Below are 19,249 nucleotides of genomic sequence, written 5' to 3'. Positions count from 1 at the left end.
TATTTTGATCATGTTTTTCCCCTTCTCCAACACCCAGTTCCTTCCAGGTCCCCCTCTCTTCTCTGCCCACCCATCTTTATGTTCTTTCTCTCTTCTTAGACCAAAGGATAAAACACCTTACGACTCAGCAAACCAATTAAAATATGCTAGCAACTTATAAAAAAAAAAAAAAAAAAAAAAAAAAAAAAGAAAGCCAAAACAAAATGAAACAAAAAAATCCACAAAAATACCACTGAGTTTGTTTTGTGTTGACCAGCTGTCCTAGATCTTAGGGCCTGCTCTGGTATGTGGTTTATATTTATAAATACCGAGTGAGAGTCCATTGGAGGAGATTGATCTTACCTTAGCAGCAATAGCAGTTGTAGATAGCTTCTTGCTTGGATGTAGGACACTTCCTCTCAGGGCTGTACCCTCTCAGACTTGAATCTGTGCAGGTCTTATGTGTGCCGGCAGTTTCCTTGAGTATGTATTGTCCTGTTGTGTCTTGAAGACATTGTTTCTATGGAGTTATCTGTCATCTCTGGCTCTCACGGTCTGTCTGCCTCTTCTGCATAGGTTCTTGAGTAGGCAGGGCTTTGGTGAAGACATCCTATTTAGGAATAGGTGGTCTAAAGTCACTCTGTTTTCACATTGTCCAGTGGTGAGTCTCTGTGAATTTTCCTCAATGCAAAACAAAGCTGCTCTGTTGAGGGTTAAGCCGGGCACTGATGTATGGATATAGCAGTGTGTTATTAGGAATTATTTATTTATTTATTTATTTATTTATTTATTTATTTATTTTTTCGAGACAGGGTTTCTCTGTGTAGCCCTGGCTGTCCGGGAACTCACTTCGTAGACCACACTGGCCTCAAACTCAGAAATCTGCCTGCCTCTGCCTCCCAAGTGCTGGGATTAAAGGCGTGCGCCACCACTCCACAGCAGGAATTCTTGTACTGTTTTGTTCCTTTAGCAGAATAATAGTATTGGGTTTTCCCATGACCTGTCGCAGGTTCTTCCAAGTTTAGAAATGTGGGGTATGGGTTCCATCTGGAGTAAACCTTAAATCCAGTAAAAATGTGGTTGGTCACCCATTTAATGTTTGTGCCACTGCTGCACCAGTATATTTTGCATGCAGGTCACTGCTGTAGGTTGTGGGATTTGTAGCTGGGAATCTTGACACTTACCTTTCTCCTTCAGTAGCATATAGAGTCCCTTCAGCACCAGGGCTGGTGAAACTTCTGCTTAGGTATCAGCTTGCCTTCTCCGTGCTTGGTGATGTACGTGTGTACATACATGCATGCATACATACAAACATACATACATACATACAATGTTGTCTTTAGCAATAGAGCTTTACCATCAGGTTTTGGAGAACAACCAATAGCCTTGGTGATATCCTGTGATGTTTGGGGGGGTCTCCCATTCCTGCCTGCCATTGGAGGTTTCACTTGGTGTCAAAAGCTATCTGGTTGGACCATTGTCTCCCCTATTGTTTGGTGAAACAATTTAGATCCTTTTTTTTTATATGTATATATTTTAGGAAGCTTCTACAATAGTAGGTGTCCATATGGTTTTTCAAATGCACTTTAGTGTTAGTTGTCTCTCCCCACGTTTACCCTTCTCTCCCATCTCCCTCCCTATTTAACTCTATTCGGTTTCTCTCTGTCTCTCTAGAACACTATATTCCATTTCCCTTCCTTGGGAATTCCTTCCCCTTCTCCTGGTTCCTTATGCAATACCAAACCTCTGTGGTTGTTTGTATTGTAGCATTACCTTTCAAGGGATTTAAAGCTAACGGCCACAGATAAGAGAAAACATACAATATTTATATTTTGGGGTCTAAGGTTACCTCATCCAGGATGATTTTTTTCTAACTTTATTCATTTATTAGGTGACCATCTAGGCTGTTTCCAATTTCTGGCTATTATGAATAAAACAGCAATTAACAGGAATGAACAAACATCTCTCTAGTAGAATGTAGAGTCCTCTGGTTGCATGCCCAAGAGTGGAATAGCTGGAACTTGTGGTATACTAATTTTCAGCATTTTAAGGAACCCTCATACTGATTTCCATAGGTTGTATGCCTGTTTGCAATTCCAGTAGCAGTGAATAAGTGTTTTCCCTTTTCCACAACCTTGCCAGCTGTCATGTGTTTTATTGATCTTGGGCATTCTGACTTTAGTTAGATAAAATCTCAAAATAGCTTTAGTCTATATTTCTCTGATGGCTAGGAAAAAAGACTAACAGGACAACAAGAGAGAGCCAGGCCACTGGTGTTTGCACTGAGACACTGAGTCCCAGGGAGTGGAGGAGATGTGGGAGGAGCTCCTGCAGGCAGGCTGCATGGAGGAGGTGAGGAGGGCGGGGCTCCTGCAGGCAGGCTGCATGGAGGAGGTGAGGAGGGCGGGGCTCCTGCAGGNCAGGCTGCATGGAGGAGGTGAGGAGGGCGGGGCTCCTGCAGGCAGGCTGCATGGAGGAGGTGAGGAGGGCGGGGCTCCTGCAGGCAGGCTGCATGCAGCAAGACTAAGTCTGGAGAGATCAGAATAGAGGACCGGAAGAATAATGAAAATCACCTACCTTCGTCTCAGCCCTGTGTGGCCTTTGGGGTTTTGTAGCTATCAGTTTCATAAAATGTTGTTTGATCTAGAAGAACCTGAATAGGTTGGTTGAATGTAGGTAACAATAGTTTCCTTAAGGAGTTTCAACAGAGAAAAAAAATGGTCAAAAGAGTAAGTTTTGCTTAAAGTTTTAAAAATTTATATATTCATAAGTTTTGGAAGGGACATTTGCTGCTATGGCCCTGTGTGAAAGTCAAAGAATAACTCCTGCCACCATGTGGGACTTGCAGATTGAACTCTGATTATCAGGTTTGGTGGCAGGCACCTTCACCTGCTGAGCCATCTCAGTGGCCCACATTTAAGTTGTAGAATTTGAAAAAAAAATCATTACCATCATTATTGTTGAGTTCTTCCATATGTACTAGATTGCCACAAATGGAAAAGTCTCACAGTGTGTGTAATGGTACAAGAGTACAGGTGACCTTTTAGACAGATGTGCACTTTCAGATGACTCTGGTATTTACAGGAGGTTAAAGGGTCATCAGTGAAAAGTGCAGGAGGAGCACCATGTCAATCTGAGTGCTTTTATGCTTTTAATATTATTCTTAAAACAATATTCAGAAGCTGAAATTACCCAGGGTGACTGAGGCCGAAGGGCGAGTAATGTGAGGCTTCCTTGGTGTAGAAAAGCTGCACCCAGAGCTGCTTCTCAAAATGAAGACACGCGCGCGCGGGCACACTACAGACGACTGAAAGACGGTAGCCCTGAAAACAACTCGTAAACCCTTTGTGCTCTCAGGTAGTTGTCAGTAGCCATTTCTTTGAAAGCTATGAAACTGATGGAAGCCATGCTTGACATGATCATTATGGGTGCAGGGACTCATCTGCTGTAATACAAGAGATGAGAATGGCCCTGCCTAGAACTTAGCCCACCCAGAATCTTCCTGTGTCATTAAGTTTTAAGTACCTTCACACTGATTGGCAACACTGATAAATTGCTACATGCCTCTTTACTTGCAGAGCTTAAAGCTTAGCTGCCTAGGGTCTGTTCTTGAAAAGTTCCCCTTTTCTTTCTTTTCTTTAAATTAATTCAGAAGTAAGTTTTCAATCACAAAGTCCAGTTTTAGAATTGTACCTTGTTGGGGCAGGTTCTCGCTTGTTTCTGCCCTTTTTTCCTGCCCCCTGAGCTGCTGGATGGGAAAGCTGGGGTATTATAGATAAAGCTTTTTAATGTGAGTTTCATGGCAGGCTTTCTTCTGATCCACTAGAGAGATGAGTGAATGCCACATCACTTTGAGGTTAAAAGTCACTCCTGTAATTTTTCAAAATATCTTTCAAAATAGGAGAAATGAAAAGTGTAAGAAACTCTAGGTGCAAGTTAAGATTCTTTATCCTTCAGGGACTGTGCCAGTGGAGCTTGTTTGTAAAGGTCGGCGTTAAACTGCTACTTTGCATTTATTTTCTCAAGTCTGCAGCACTGGCTTATAGCTTAATTAAATGAATATTGTTGTTCTATTAAACTGTGTGTGTGTGTGTGTGTGTGTGTGTGTGTGTGTGTGTGTGTGTATTTGCACATGTGTCACTGCATGTGGGCTTAGGTCAGAGGACAGCTTGTGGTAGTTCTTTTCCTTTACCATGAAGGTCCAGAAATCAAAATCAAGTTGCCAGGTTGGACAGCAAGCGTGTATACCCACTGAGCCATCCCACCAACCATGGTACAATTTTCTGACTGGTGTTCAGTAACTGACTTATGAAGAAATAGGCTTGAAGGTGACAACTAAAGCATTTACATTTTGAAGACACATCAGATATGTGTAAGAGCTTGGTAATTGCTATCCCCTTTCAATTCTTATGATAATCGAAGTCACTTTAGAGAGCCAGTGAGGAATTGCTGGGGAATCTGTGCTCTGCGTCCTTTAGATGCCTCTCTCCTGGCCTTTCTCTGAAAGAACCATTATCTTCTAATTCTCTGTCCTTCACTTCTTCCAACGTTAAATGTGGTAAATGTTATATTTTGTTTATTGAATTGAGAGGCTATGTTATCAAGACTCATCTTTTTTCTTTCTCTTTCTCTTTCTCTTTCTCTTTCTCTTTCTCTTTCTCTTTCTCTTTCTCTTTCTCTTTCTCTTTCTCTTTTTCTTTCAGAATTTGCCATCTACAGTTGTAGCTCATGTTCTTGATCCTCAACCTGGAGAGAAGATTCTAGATATGTGTGCAGCCCCTGGAGGCAAAACTACACATACTGCAGCTCTGATGCAGGACCAGGTAAAATGTCTTCATGGCAGACTTCTCTCAGATAGTTCTCATGACCACTGATGGTAGCATAGGAAGTTAGGGTGTCTGTAGTGGCTATTCCTGGTTGTCAACTTGACTATATTTGAAATGAACTACAATCCAGAATTGGATGGCTCACCAGTGAACCTAATCTGGAGACTCGGAGATAGAAGTTTCTGATCTGGATCTTGGTATGGAGATCTTGAGACACAGTGGTGATTGAATCCAGAAGATTAAGACAGGGAGATCTCCGAGTCCAAGATCATCAGGGATTAAAGGTGTGGTGGCACACACCTTTAATCTGGGTTACACCTTCTGCTGGGGACCATATAAGGACATTGGAAGAAGGGAGTTGGGCTTTCGCTCTTTCGCCTTCTTGCGGTGTGGGACTCAGCAACTGCTAGATCCTTGGACTTCCATNCACAGCTACTACTGAACCATTGTTGGGATTTGGACTGCAGACTGTAAGTCATCAATAAATTCCTTTACTATATAGAGACTATCTGCAAGTTCTGTGACTCTAGAGAACCCTGACTAATACAGTGTCTAACTGAAAAACTCCACCTCAGTCGTTTACACAGTCAATCCAGGTGGCTGTCATTTATGGGGCCTGTCTCAGGACGTTTCCAGTTTGCTAATGAAGCCTAGACTTGTCCCCTTACAGGGTTATTTAGCTGAAATACTTAAGAGATGTTTTCTTGTCCTTAACTTTGAGATTTTAAATTTGGATGGACTACTAAGGTATAAACCACCACTAAAAATTAATTGTAGAGAATGTTATCAGTGTGCCACCATATCTGTGGTCTATAGGTACACATACAATAAACATATAAATATCCCTGTGAACTTTTACTTGTGGATCTAGAAAAGGATGTAGTTTTGATAGTGTTTCTATATCACAAATGTGAGTTTGATCCTGGGTAACTTCATCCAATTTTTACTGCATTTTTTTCTTTACATATGAATGTGCCAAAGAGCTTTCTTTTATCATGGGCTGGCTGTATCTGTGTTCAAAACTCATTAATGTTGTAATCATTTTTTTTCTATTGAAGAAACAAGGCCATTTGTTGCTATCTTTTGTGTTTCAAGCTGTATAATACTGAATGCTTGCTAAAATTTAACCTGAAGAGAATGGGGCAATGCAGTGATGTGGAATTCAAGGTATATAGATGCTTTTTATGATGTTCATATGCTCATGAGGATATTTAAATGAGAAGTTGATAACACTGGGAAGAGAGAATAATGACTGAATAGGAGAGATGGGCCAGAAAATGATGTGCAAGAGGCGTGATGTGGTAGCATGAAACAGTTTACCCTGGAAACAGGAATGAAGGCTGCACATGATGTAAATGCTGCTGGATTGGAATGCATGCTGTAGTACATGCTGGGAGTCGCTCCCTTGTTTCAGTCTTCTTAATAAACAGGAAGCAAAAAGAGAAGATACAGAGGGGAGAGAGAGAGAGAGAGAGAGAGAGAGAGAGAGAGAGAGAGAGAGAGAGAGAAGAGAGAGAGAGAGAGAGAGAGAGAGAGAGAGAGAGAGATAGATAGATATGAAATAACAGCCTAGAAAGTTGAGTCTAAAATGTATGGACATGTCAGTTTTTACTAAGCAGTCGTGTATGTATCTGTCAGAATTTTATCGTGGATAGTCCATGTGATTTTATGATTTTTGGCTGTGTAGGGGTAGGTGAAAAATTGACAAAGAGCTGACTTTGCTAGGCAGAGCTTGTAAATCTGCACTCAGAAGCTTGCTGTGTGTGTAGTTAGAATGGACAGGAAGGGTGATAGCATCATGCATCTTCCCTTGGGGTGTCCAGGCCCTGATATGCAGTGATATTGCCTCTTAGACAATGCTCTGTGAAACAGGTTCTCTCCTCATTGGTAGTGGTGGGGGCGTGTAACAAGAGGTGTATAAATGTTGGGGTACTGGTTTCCAAAGTGTACAGGATTGACTGGGGCTGATGTGCTGGGAATGCTTTATTTGCAGTAAGAGGGATCCCAGGTGCTTAAACCTGTAATTGGGCCTAGAGGGAAGTGACTTCTCCCAGAAGAAGGGAGGTGGGCTTAGTGGGGCTGTGTGCCCTGGGGCATGCAGGCTGACAAAGGGAGAGAGGAGCCCAACTCCTGCTGGCCTCAAGATGTAATCCTCTGGGTTTGGATACTTCTTGCTCTTCCAGGCCTGTTCCCTGGGTGCACTTGCCCCACAATGTCTCACAGAATCTAAGATGATAAATGGAATACTTCAGGGGCCAAGGCATGATGACAGCTGGCGGGTCAAGGGTTAGTTTATGGAGTATTTAATGTACATAAATTTTCAGTTTATTCAGAATGTAGCTGTGATTACTAATAATGCTATGAAAATGTTAGGGTCTGCCTGTAATTTATAATACATTGATAGCATTTGTCAAAAGTAAGTTGCTTAGGGTGGGTGCAATGCTGAGGGTTGAAGCCAGTACCTTTGTACAAGCTAGGCAGGTGCACTTCTCATGGAGCTGTACTCCCCAGGAGTCTTACTGTAGTAAAACAAGTCTTTCCACAGAGTGGATGTTTATGATCTTATGATGCTATTTAAAAACACAATGCCTTGGTGGCATACAACTGAACATTTGTTAGGCTGCGGCAGGTGAGAGGATTTGTGCTGCTCTGAAGGCACTGGTGCAGCTGCAGATAAGCTGATGTTTCTGGTAATGCTGAGTAGACTCATTCACTTGGGTTTGTATGGGTTTTACTTACCTGAAATGATCTCTCTGAGGCAGCCGGATGCTCTGCCTCTCTGGTCTCCGTGTCTTTACTGCTAGTACCCGAAGACCAGCCCAGCAAAGGGCAGTCGTTAGGGCTGTGTCAGTCACCCAGTTTTATGTGTCTACAGTGGTAGGTCGTTAGATTCTTCAAGTTGCTGGAGCTTTCGATTCTTTTTGTTATTAGTTAAACAAGGATATAAATGCAGCTGCTAGACTAGGGCATTTGTGAAAGAGCTCACAGCTAGGGGAATTCACTCTCTGCAGTCTAGTTGAACCTCATTTGCCTCTTTCCCCTACTTCTCCTGTTCAGCTCACCTTACATGTCAAGGTTTTGCCTGTCCAACCTGTTTGTCAAGTTGTTGGGTTTGTTAAAGCCCTGATGGTATCTAGTAACATGACCAGAAAGCTCATGTATTATAGTTTTGATGCGAGTGATGTAAGTGATATATACAGGATATATTAAAAACGAGAAAATATTCAGAAGAGTTGATCTACCATGTAACTTCATAGTGTTACATGGGCTGTTACTTCATAGTGTGTTTCAAATATCACCCACATGTCTCAGTATATTCTTAAAACTGTGACCATGTGACTTTGACTTAAGGCTGACCTAAGTAAGATATTTTAAGTTAGTTTCATTATGACATTTCCATACATATTTGTCATTATACTTTGTTACTTTTTTTCTCTTCATCTCCCTCATCATTGCTCTTCCCACCTCTCATGTTGGGCTCCCTTCTCCCCCACAAATCATCTTCTGTGTACATGTCACTTGATTTCCATTACTATTGTTCATGCCTCCCACTTTCTTTAGGATTGTTTTCTCTATTCTTATGGTCCCCTTCTACTTCTATGATGCACATGTGTGTGTGTGCTCACACACACACACACACACACACACATATACACGCCACACATATACACGCCACACATATACACATTTGTATATGGGAAAACATATATAATACTTGTATTTTTGAATCTGGCTTGTTTTGCTTACACAGTGATCTCTGGTTCTGTCCATTTTCTTGCAAATGTCATTTAAATTTTCTTGCATGTAGTTTCTTGAAACATTTGTCTGTGGTTATCAGAGAAATTACCTATAGTTTTCTTTGTTGTGGTCATACCTGGTTGTGATATAAGGGCAATATTGGCTTCATGAATGAGTTTGAAGAGTTTCCGTAATGTTGCCATTAACTCTTCTTTAAAAGTTTGGTAGAGGTCAGTGTGAAGCTTTCCAGTTATGAGTGTTTCTTTGTTCAGAGTCTTCTTAATGCTCTTCATTCTTCCTGGTTGCTATGGATCTCTTTACGTTAATTTTAGTAGATCTTATGTTTAGGAATTTATCCATTCAGTCTAGATTTGCTAGTCTTTTGGAACATAATGAGCTATATTTCACCAGCATCTGATATAACATCCTTACTTTTTCTATTTCTAAGTTTATTAATTCAGCTTTTTCTTCTGGAGGTGCTTGTTTTAAGTGGAAGTTTATAAGTCTTATTCATCTTTTCAAGCAACTTTTGGTTGAATATGTGTATTATTGTTTTAGACTACATTTGACTGAGTCTTGCCTTTGTTATTTCTTGCTTTTGTGCTGAACATTTCCTTACATTCCTGAGATCATAAGAAGCATCATAAGGTTATGTGTTTGAGAACTGATTTTTTTTTTCTTAAAAAGCTAAGTACTCAACAACAACAACAACAACAACAACAAAACTTAAAAACAAAACAAAACCCTCGAGGAGCCAATCCTGTGCCACAGCACTCTATGCCCAAATACCATCAGGAGAGAGCAGATCTCCCCGAGGTGCAGACACACCTGTGAGCACAGGTAAGACCACCACTTCTGCTCAAATTCCTGGCCCGAGAGGACACAGGAACCGAGGAGAAGCCTGGGACAGGATCGTCTGTTTTTTGTCTGCACCAGAAGCTGACCCTGTGCCACAGCTCTCCATATCCAAATTCCTCCCAGAGAGAGGGTCTCCCAAGAGTACTGACACACAGGCTTGCAGGAGGGACAAGCCACAGTCAGAGACAGCAAGTCCAGCTAACACCAGAGATAACCTGAAAGTAAGCAACAGAAACCAAGGCTACTTGGCATCATCAGAACCCAGTTTTCCCACCACAATGAGCCCTGGATACCCTAGCACACCAGAAAGCAAAACTCTGATTTAAAATCATATCTCATGATGATGATAGAGGACTTTAAGAAGGACATAAATAACTTCCTTAAAGAAATACAGGAGAACACAGGAAAACAGCTAGAAGCACTTAAAGAGGAAACACAAAAATCCCTTAATGAATTAGAGGAAAACACAACCAAACAGGCGAAGGAAATGAACAAAACCATCAAGGATCTAAAAATGGAAGTAGAAATAATAAAGAAATAACAAAAGGAGACAACTCTGGAGAGAGAAAACCTAGAAACGGGATCAGGAATCATAGTTCATCAGCAACAGAATACAAGATATAGAAGAGAAAAATTTTGGTTGGAAATAAAAAGTTGAAAATAATAATAATAATAATAATAATAATAATAATAATAATGAAAAAGAGATAGAAAAGGGATCTCAGGTACAGAAGGCAGAAGATACCATAAAAACATTGACACAACAGTCAAAGAAAATGCAAAATGGAAAAAAGCTCCTAACCCAAAACATCCAGGAAATCCAGTACACAATGAAAAGACCAAACCTAAGGATAATAGGAATAGAAGGGCATGAAGATTCCCAATTTAAAGGGCCAGTATATATCTTCAACAAAATTATATGAGAAACCTTCCCTAACCTAAAGAAAGAGATGCCCATGAACATACAGGAAGACTACAGAACTCCAAATAGATTGGACCAGAAAAGGAATTCCTCATGTCACTTAATAATCAAAATACCAAATGCATTAAACAAAGAAAGAATATTAGAAGCAGTAAGGGAAAAAGTTCAAGTAACATATAAAGGCAGACCTATCAGAATTACACCAGACTTCTCACCAGAGACTATGAAAGCTAGAAGATCCTGGGCAGATGTCATACAGACCCTAAGACAACACAAATGCCAGCCCAGGCTACTATACCCAGCAAAACTCTCAGTAACCATAGATGGAGAAACCAGGATGTTCCATGACAAAAAACAAATTTATGCAGTATCTCCACAAATCCAGCCCTACAAAGAATAATAGATGGAAAATGTCAACCCAAGGAGGGAAACCACACCCTAGAAAAAGTGAGAAAGTAATCTTCTTTCAAAAACTCAAAAGAAGATAGCCACACAAACATAAAAATAAAATAAAAAATAACAGAAAGGAACAATCACTGTTCATAGTATTTCTTAACATCAGTGGACTCAATTCTCAAATAAAAAGATACAGACTAATAGACTGGATACATAAATAGGACCCAGCATTTTGCTGCATACAGAAAATGCACCTCAGTGTCAAAGACAGACACTACCTCAGAGAAAAGGGCTGGAAAACAATTTTCCAAACAAATGATCCCAAGAAACAAAACGGAGTAGTCATTTTAATATTGAATAAAATCACTTTCAACCAAATTTATCAAAAAAGATAAGGAAGGGCACTTCATACTCATCAAAGGAAAAATCTACCAAGAAGAATTCTCAGTTCTGATCATCTATGCTCCAAATGCAAGGGTATCCACATTCATAAAAGAAACTTCACCAAAGCTGAAAGCACACATTGCACCTCACACAATAATAGTGGGAGACTTCAACACCTCACTCTCATTAATGGACAGGTCATGGAAGCACAAACTAAACAGAGACACACTGAAACTAACAGAAGTTATGGGCCAAATGGATTTAACAGATATCTATAGAACATTTCATCCTAAAGCAAAAGAATACACCTTCTTCTCAGCACCTCATGGTACCTTCTCCAAAACGGACCATAAAATTGGTTACAAAACTAGCCTCAACAGATACAAGAAGATTGAAATAATCCCATGCACGCTATCAGATCACCATGGACTAAGGCTGGTCTTCAATACCAACAAAAACAATGGAAGCACACATAAACATGGAAGCTGAACAACACCCCACTCAATGATAACTTGTTCAAGGAAAAATAAAGAAATGAAAGACTTTAGAATTTAATGAAAATGAAGGCACAACATACCCAATCTTATGGGACACAATGAAAGCAGTGGTAAGAGGAAAACTCCGCTCTGAGTGCCTCCAAACTGTAGAGAGCTTGCACTAGCAGCTTGACAGTACATCTGAAAGCTCTAGAACAAAAAGAAGTAAATATACCCAACAGGAATAGAGAGCAGGAAATACTCAAACTCAGAGCTGAAATCAACCAAGTAGAAACAAAACGAACTGTGCAAAGAATCGACCAAACCAGGAGGTGGTTCTTTGAGAAAGTCAACAAGATACATAAACCCTTATGCATACTAACCAGAGGGCACAGCGACATTATCCAAAGTAACAAAATCAGAAATGAAAGGGAGATATAGCAACAGAAACTGAGGAAATTCAAAAAATCATCAGATCCTACTATAAAAGCAAGAAAGAATATGTGAGTAGATTCTATAGTTGCTCTTATTGATTTTATCTCTATTATAGTACAGTCTGAAATGTTACAAGTAATTATTTACATTGTTTTACATTGGTTAAAACTTGATTGTGGTTTAGAATATATTCGATATTAGAGAAGGTTCATAGCTAAATGAATATTTTGTTTTATGGTGGATGGGATATTTTTGTAAGCACTGTGAAGTTAAATTCATTTAGTTTCTGGTTTATTTGTTGGTTTTTAGTTTGGATGATTTATCCAAAGACATCAATAAGACACTGAAGTCTTCCACAGCTGTTACGTTGTGGCCTGTATCAGCCTATATGCCTGATAATAAGATGGTTTAAAGGCCAAATTAGATAGAAGGAAGCTGAGTAGTAAAAATGGGAAACATAAATTCTTATTTTTAAAAAGGTAAAGAAAAAATGTTAGTGAATCTTCAGCTTACTTAATAACCAGTACCTCCTGATGTGGTTGGTGGGCACGAACACCAGGAGGGGTTGGAGGAGTTTCAACAAGGGTGAGACTGAGTCAAGCTTATTCTGAGCAATCAGACATTTTATGCCTTTATGAAAACAGAATACAATGGTGGGCGCCAGGATAATGGTGGTTGCATGCTAGATAGGGCTTACAAGATTAATGTCTAAAACTAATTGTTTTATCAGACTTCTGCGTGCTTCGCTAACATCTGAGAAACACAAGTATTGTGAATCCTACACAGGCTGAGGCAGTGCCTCAGATTCTCAGGAACTGAAAGGCACACGGTTCCCAGGATCCATGGATTCTAACCTGAAAAAACTATGACACATATCTCTCGTGGCAGCTAGACCAGTCCAACGTCATGGTTCTCTGCATGTTAGTAAAAGGAAAATTTGAGGAGGCCATGGGACAAAAAAGAATAAAAGACAATAAAATGAATTTTCTACTAATAAAAAATGCATTAAAGCATTACATTTATGAAGGGATATAAAAAACATGAAATGCCTTACAACACAGTAAAGTAAAAATACCGCTAAAAATGTGTGCTAAAAAGAAAAAAAGGAGGGGTGAAGAGAAGATGAAGTGCTGGCGTAGCTTCTGTTGGTGTCCTTGACACAGACATTATGGGCATGGCGGATGAGATGTTTGGCCACTTGTCTTTCTGGTGGCTTATGCTGGTGTTGAACCTGTAGTGGCTCCTGGCTCACACCTGACTGCCATGATTTTATTAGCTTTCCTTTGCATTCCAGGGACCTCAGATGGCCACACTTAGTTTTACAGTCAACATGAAAAGCTTCACTCTCTTGAAAAGCTCTGAATTTGATCCTTTATTGCTCTCCCAGTACACAGAGACTGTAGAAAAGAACCACAGTCCCAAGATTTGTACAGGAGGAAGAGCTGTCTGCATATTTGTGAAGCCCCCAGCGTCACGATTTCCTGCACTCAGTTCTTGGGGCTTTGAAATGTCCTCTTTGGAACTCTACAACACTGATGGGTGCTAGAGCCACCTCTGACCCCAGGCTCAGTCCACCAGATAGTAGTGCTAGTCCCAGTCAGTGAGATAGTGAAGAGGCTCTGGGCATGCCCTTTCTGATTTGAGTCGAGCTTCCTGCAGCCTGAACTTTTCAATCAGTGCCTGGTCCTCCTGCCCAGCCTCCAGACCTTTAGCAGTTTCCATTTAAGTTCCCTGACTTATGATCCTTGCCTATTCTCCAGCCCCAAGGTAGTTCATTGTAAATAATACCATCCCTCTTGAGATAGCACTCAATGAGTCCTGGGATTCTCCTCCACTGCTGACCTCCAGAGGTGCTATTTCAACAAAACCTGTTCAAGGCTTTGTCCTAAAAGTAGGATTGCCAGTCTCTCCTCACCAGGGCCACCTGGGGATCATGCTGAACTGTGTTCCTGTCATTGCCTCTGTGGCTCTGATCTTCCTCCTGTTTCCTTTTTGGAGAGCTCTTTGCTTTACTTCCTGCCTTAGTTAAAGGTTCTGTTGCTGAGGTGAGATACCATATAACAGCAACTCTCATAGAGGAAAGCATTCACCTGGGGCTGACTTATAGTTCAGAGGTTTATTCGATTATCATTATGGCAGAAAGCATGATGGCATGCAGGTAGCCATGGTGGTGGAGAGGAGCTAAGAGTTCTGCATCTGGATACACAGCAAGAAGAGAAAGTGAGCCACTGGGCCTGGCTGGACCTTGTGAAACCTTAAATACCACCCCCAGTGACACACTTCCTCCAGCAAGGCCACATGTCCTAATCCTTTGAAATAATGCCACTCCATGTGAGTCTCTGGGAGCCATTCTCATTCAAACTACTATGCTTTCCTTAACTGGGTCATACTCCTCAGAGCTCAGTTGTTACCTGATCCTGGTGTCCTTTAGCAGCATTTGAACTTTATGCCTTTCCAAAGCATGTTGCTTTGACGCACAAAGGATTGGGGTCATGACATCTCATTTTGGTTATCATAGTTCAAATAATTCTGTATACTGTTAAAATTATAAAATTATAAAATTATAAGATCAGTTTTTACAGATATCCATTTCTGCATAACTCCTTGAAGCTAGATATTTCATAGAGCAAGCTCATGTTCTTTCATAGGAGAGCAGTCACTCGAGATTGGTGTTATGTTTACCTTTAAGAGTGTTTCTAAGTTTCTTGAAAATATTGCAAATAACTTTTTTAAGTTTTGATTTATATAGACTGGGTTGAAGAACAATTGGTAGGAATGTGTTTAAGGAAAAGACAAGATATTTAAGGAGTTAATATTTCAGTGCTGGGAACTGACTCAAGGAAACCTCTCTCTACCTCTGAGCTATACCTCTCATCCAGGGTAAATTTGAAGTACATTTGGTTAATGAATTCAGGCATGGGTGGGAGGAAAGCAAAAATATACCATTTACACTGGTCTTTTGTATTACTGACTTCTATAACTGCTTTGGATTTATATTCCATTTTCATTTTTTAGGGAGAAGTAATAGCATTGGACAAAATATTGACGAAAGTGAACAAACTGAAGCAGAATGCTTCATTATTAGGACTTCGTTCTATCCGGGCATTTTGTTTCGATGCAACAAAGGCGCTTAAGCTTGATACTACTGATGGCATAGAAGGTAACCTGAGTTTGTTTTTCTTATTCTGTGGTTTCCCCCCTCCCCGTCCCCTCAGAATTACATGTACTCGTTGGATGTTGATACAGGTATGAAAGTGAAACAACAAGAAAGTAATTATGGTAATGTGTTAGTGTTTATGTAATGTTTAATATAATGTGTTTATTAATGCTTTAATATGTTAATGTTTTGATGGCAAGACACTCGAAATTTACTCTTGGCAGCTTTGAAATGCAGTATTATGACTAAGTATAGAGTCCCACTGTGCACTAGAGTCCAAACCTTACTCTTCCTGTCTAGACGCACTTTGTAACTTTTCCATAGGATTACCTGTCCTTTCTTGCCATTGATAATCACTGTCTCTTTCTGCTTCAATATGTTCTACCTTTTAGCTTCCAGATATAACTGTTTTGGGGGACATGGCTTATTTTCACTTGACATAGTATCTTCTGGATTCTTCCATGCTGTGGCAAGTGTCAAGATTTCTTCTCAAGGCTGAATTGTGTTGCACTGTGTATATGCCCTGCATCTTTTCATCATTCTTTATCATTCCTTGTTGTTAGACACTTGAGTTGATTGTGTAGCATTGCTGTTCTAGGTAGTGTTAAAGTGAACATGAGAGCAAAGTTATCCGTGACAACTGCTCCTATTCATGTATGTCCACTGGCATGTATGACTGCTGCATCACATAGTACTTTTACTATTTACTGTATGAAGAACCATACCTTACTCACTCGTGGTTGCATTTTTGTTCTTACATGGTACACATGTGTTCTTTCTTCATCCATGCTCTCACCAGAGTATCTTCTGTTGTTTTCTTTTGATAACTGTCTCCTCACAGGGCTTGGGTTGTATGTCTTGTGTTTTTCATTGCATTTTCTTGTAGGTTTGTTGTAGTGAGCATCTCCTTCCTATACCCACTACCCACATCGTCCTTTGAAGAGCAGTAAGTGCTAATCTAAATCCGTCACTCGTTGGGTTGTGTTTTAGTTGCTGTGATAAACACCTGACAAAAGGAACCTAAGGAAAGGATCTTTTTGCCTCACAGTGTCAAGGTGCACCTTGTTTTACTGACCTCCCCATCATAGGGAGCTCGGTGTTAATATCCTCGTGGTCATGGTAGGGAAGGCGTATGCGATGTCGAGTTTTTTCTCTCGCTGTTGTAGGAAGAGCATGAGAAAATGGTCACATTGCATCATAGAAGGCAGAGATGAAGGCTGCTGCCCACTTCTTTGTCCTCTTTGTTTTCAGGACTTCAGCCTGTAGAATGAGGCTGCCAGGTTTGACATAGGTCTTCTCTCTAGTGAAAGGTCTCTGGAAATGCCTCCATACATACTCTCACTGACACCTCAAGAAGTATGTTTCTTAAGTGACCTCAAATCCACTGAAGTTACAGTGACGAGTCATTACAACAATGACTAGCTGGATTTGTGTCTTTAGCTTTTAGTACGTTTACACTGTCTTTTGTCTGAAATATTTAATCCATTTTTTCCAGTAAATAACTGAATGGTGAAGCCTTGCTTGAGCCATTTGTTCCATATTTTCTTAGCAATGTGTAGATGTGTTGTTCTCCTGTGTTGTTGTCTTCTTTTGAATTAGCTGTTTATATTGTGCTGTGTTTTTAATCTGTTTATCCACTATATATTTTGGTAACCCAACTTACCAACCTTACTGTCAAAAATATCCATCACAAGCCATTTGAAGCTAATAATGACTGAATTTATTATTAAAAGCCCAAGAGTTTTTTTAATTCCCCATTTTGTTTTATTGCATAGTTTATACATTTCTATATTGTTTATCCCTAAACAAATTATTGTATCTTGCTGGTTTTGCTGATGTGAATGAGATGTCCCCCACAGTCTCAGGCATTTGAGCTCTCTATTTTCCTTTGTGCCCTGGGAACATCTTTTGTTTTGATCTTTTTTAAACAGTATATCAATAGCTAACTTAGTATAACTTTAACTTACCAAGAGATACTTCAGTACAAACAGAGGAGGAGCAAGGTGCTAGACACTTGCAGGCTGTAAAGCAGAGGCAGGCTCTGTGGACCTAGAACTGCCGGCTGCTGGAAGGAGCTTAGCTGTTGCAGGCAGCTCTACAGAGCAGGATCAGCACAGAACAGGTGAATCCTGGGCTTGGACATGTGCCTGGAATATCTCCTGTCCAGGGCTCTGGCTACTTCAGTATGTACCTTACAGGAAAAAATGGAAATTGCTGGGTAAAAGAGGCTGTGAAGGTTGTGACCAGAAGAGCTCGTGAAGAGGAGAAAGTCTGGTTTCCATCCCTGTTGTCTTCCTTTCCCCACCCCAGCAAGTATGATGGTCATCTGCACCCTTTTACTATGACTTCACACTGGGGACCGCTGGAAAGGATGAAAGAAAAACTTTTAATATGTGACATCTATATAAGCAGGTTAAAAAACTAAAGCTAAGAAAATATTGTGGAAATTATGCATAGAATATTGTGGGAAAGTTCAAATCTTCTATATACAAGAGCTGTCCTGTTCATTAAGAAAGGCAGTGGTTTCAGCAGGGAAAAGCTACACAAGGGTTGTACCTACTTAAATGAAAACCACAATTGGTCAATAAAATAAAACACCATTTTGATGAGCTTTTGGGGAAACAGGTGTACACATTCATGATAAGGACAGCATGGACTATAGTATAATCTCTCTGTTGTTGGGGGGTGGTTACCAGTATGCATCAAAAAATAAAGATTTCTTTGAAAAGTAGTTTTACATAACAGAAAAGGAAATAGGGGAAAAAGGTTCTATATGGAAGTGGGCTAAGTTGAAAATGGCTTGTGTCTCAATGTCCTAAACAGATAAAAACAAAAGGTAATTCTGGGTTTAAATAAAAGTTTCAATAACAGTGCCAAGCTTGCAGGTAAAGAACACAAGTGCAATGAGACCAGTTTCACGACTTTCCCCAATAACACCAAACATCAGAAATCTCTCATAAACACACAAGGGAAACTTGATAATGAATCATAGTGGATAGTAGCCATGCACATTGCTGTAAAACCGGAAGACTAACAAATGACAGCCAGAACCAGCATGTTTGGTTGGAGCCTGCCAGACTCTGACTTTTCAGGAGCTGCCAGCAGGGGAGGGGCACAGGGGAGAGTTAGCAGGGGAATCATTTCTTTGATGATTGGTGAGTAGATTTATTACTAGGTACTGACTCTGGAGTAGTGTGGCTTCTGACAGGAGTTGAAAGTCTTATTGCTCTGGTGCGGTTTTGTGTTATATTAACAGAACTCATCTACAACAACTACATTCTGATGTTCTTACAAAGTCAAATCTGTATGAAGTATAAGCATTCTTAGCCTAGCCAAGCACGTGTTAAAGGGAAAAACGACTTCTCATTATTTACTATGTTGGATTATGATGGTAATTTTTCATTTTGCTTATATCTCAAGAGTGTTCTGTTATAGATCTATATATCAGATGACAGATAAGGTTTCTAATTGTATTTTGTAGGGGGACCTCCATTCTTACCAGAATCTTTTGACCGAATTATCCTTGATGCACCCTGCAGTGGAATGGGACAGAGGCCAAATATGGCTTGTACTTGGACTTTAAAGGAAGTGACATCCTATCCGCCACTACAGCGAAAACTCCTTAATGTGGTATGTGATGTTCCTTTGCTGTGAAGAAACCGCTGCTAGTTCAGAGTTCAGTCTTCCAAGACTATTGTTTGTAGCAGCACCATTTACTATGGCCAAAGGGTGGAGACAGTCAGGAGTCATAGACAAAGCTTTGGTATGGCCACATGGAATATTTATTCAACCTTAAAAAGGAGTGCTACAATATGAATGGCTCTTGGAGACTTTATGCTAAGTCAAGTAAACCAGACAAAAGAAACCATTTTTGTACGATATCAATTACAAAGTAATTAGAATAGGCAAATTCCTAGGCTTAGAAGAAAGTAGAAGAAAAGGAGTTATGTTAAGAGAGAGGGTAGTTGCTGGGCGGTGGTGGTACACTCCTTTAACCCCAGCACTTGGGAGGCAGAGGCAGGTGGATTTCTGAGTTCAAGGCCAGCCTGGTCTACAGAGTGAGTTCCAGGACAGCCAG

At 40.3% G+C, this 19,249-nt stretch overlaps 1 protein-coding gene across 1 annotated transcript in view; it reads left to right on the top strand.

Annotated features, from left to right (window-relative positions):
• Nsun6 (NOP2/Sun RNA methyltransferase 6) overlaps positions 1 to 19,249 on the top strand; it is a 60,028-nt gene that overhangs the window by 21,491 nt on the left and 19,288 nt on the right. Inside the window, exons 7-9 of the mRNA XM_021195103.2 lie at positions 4,683 to 4,802; positions 15,030 to 15,174; positions 18,653 to 18,801. Coding sequence (XP_021050762.1) covers positions 4,683 to 4,802; positions 15,030 to 15,174; positions 18,653 to 18,801 — 414 coding nt within the window. The remainder of the gene's footprint in view (positions 1 to 4,682; positions 4,803 to 15,029; positions 15,175 to 18,652; positions 18,802 to 19,249) is intronic.

This window comes from Mus pahari, chromosome 3 (assembly GCF_900095145.1).
Source record: "Mus pahari chromosome 3, PAHARI_EIJ_v1.1, whole genome shotgun sequence".
Classification (NCBI taxonomy): Eukaryota; Metazoa; Chordata; class Mammalia; order Rodentia; family Muridae; genus Mus; species Mus pahari.
Note: the sequence above shows the minus strand (reverse complement) of the source record. Positions and strands in the feature narration are given on the sequence as shown.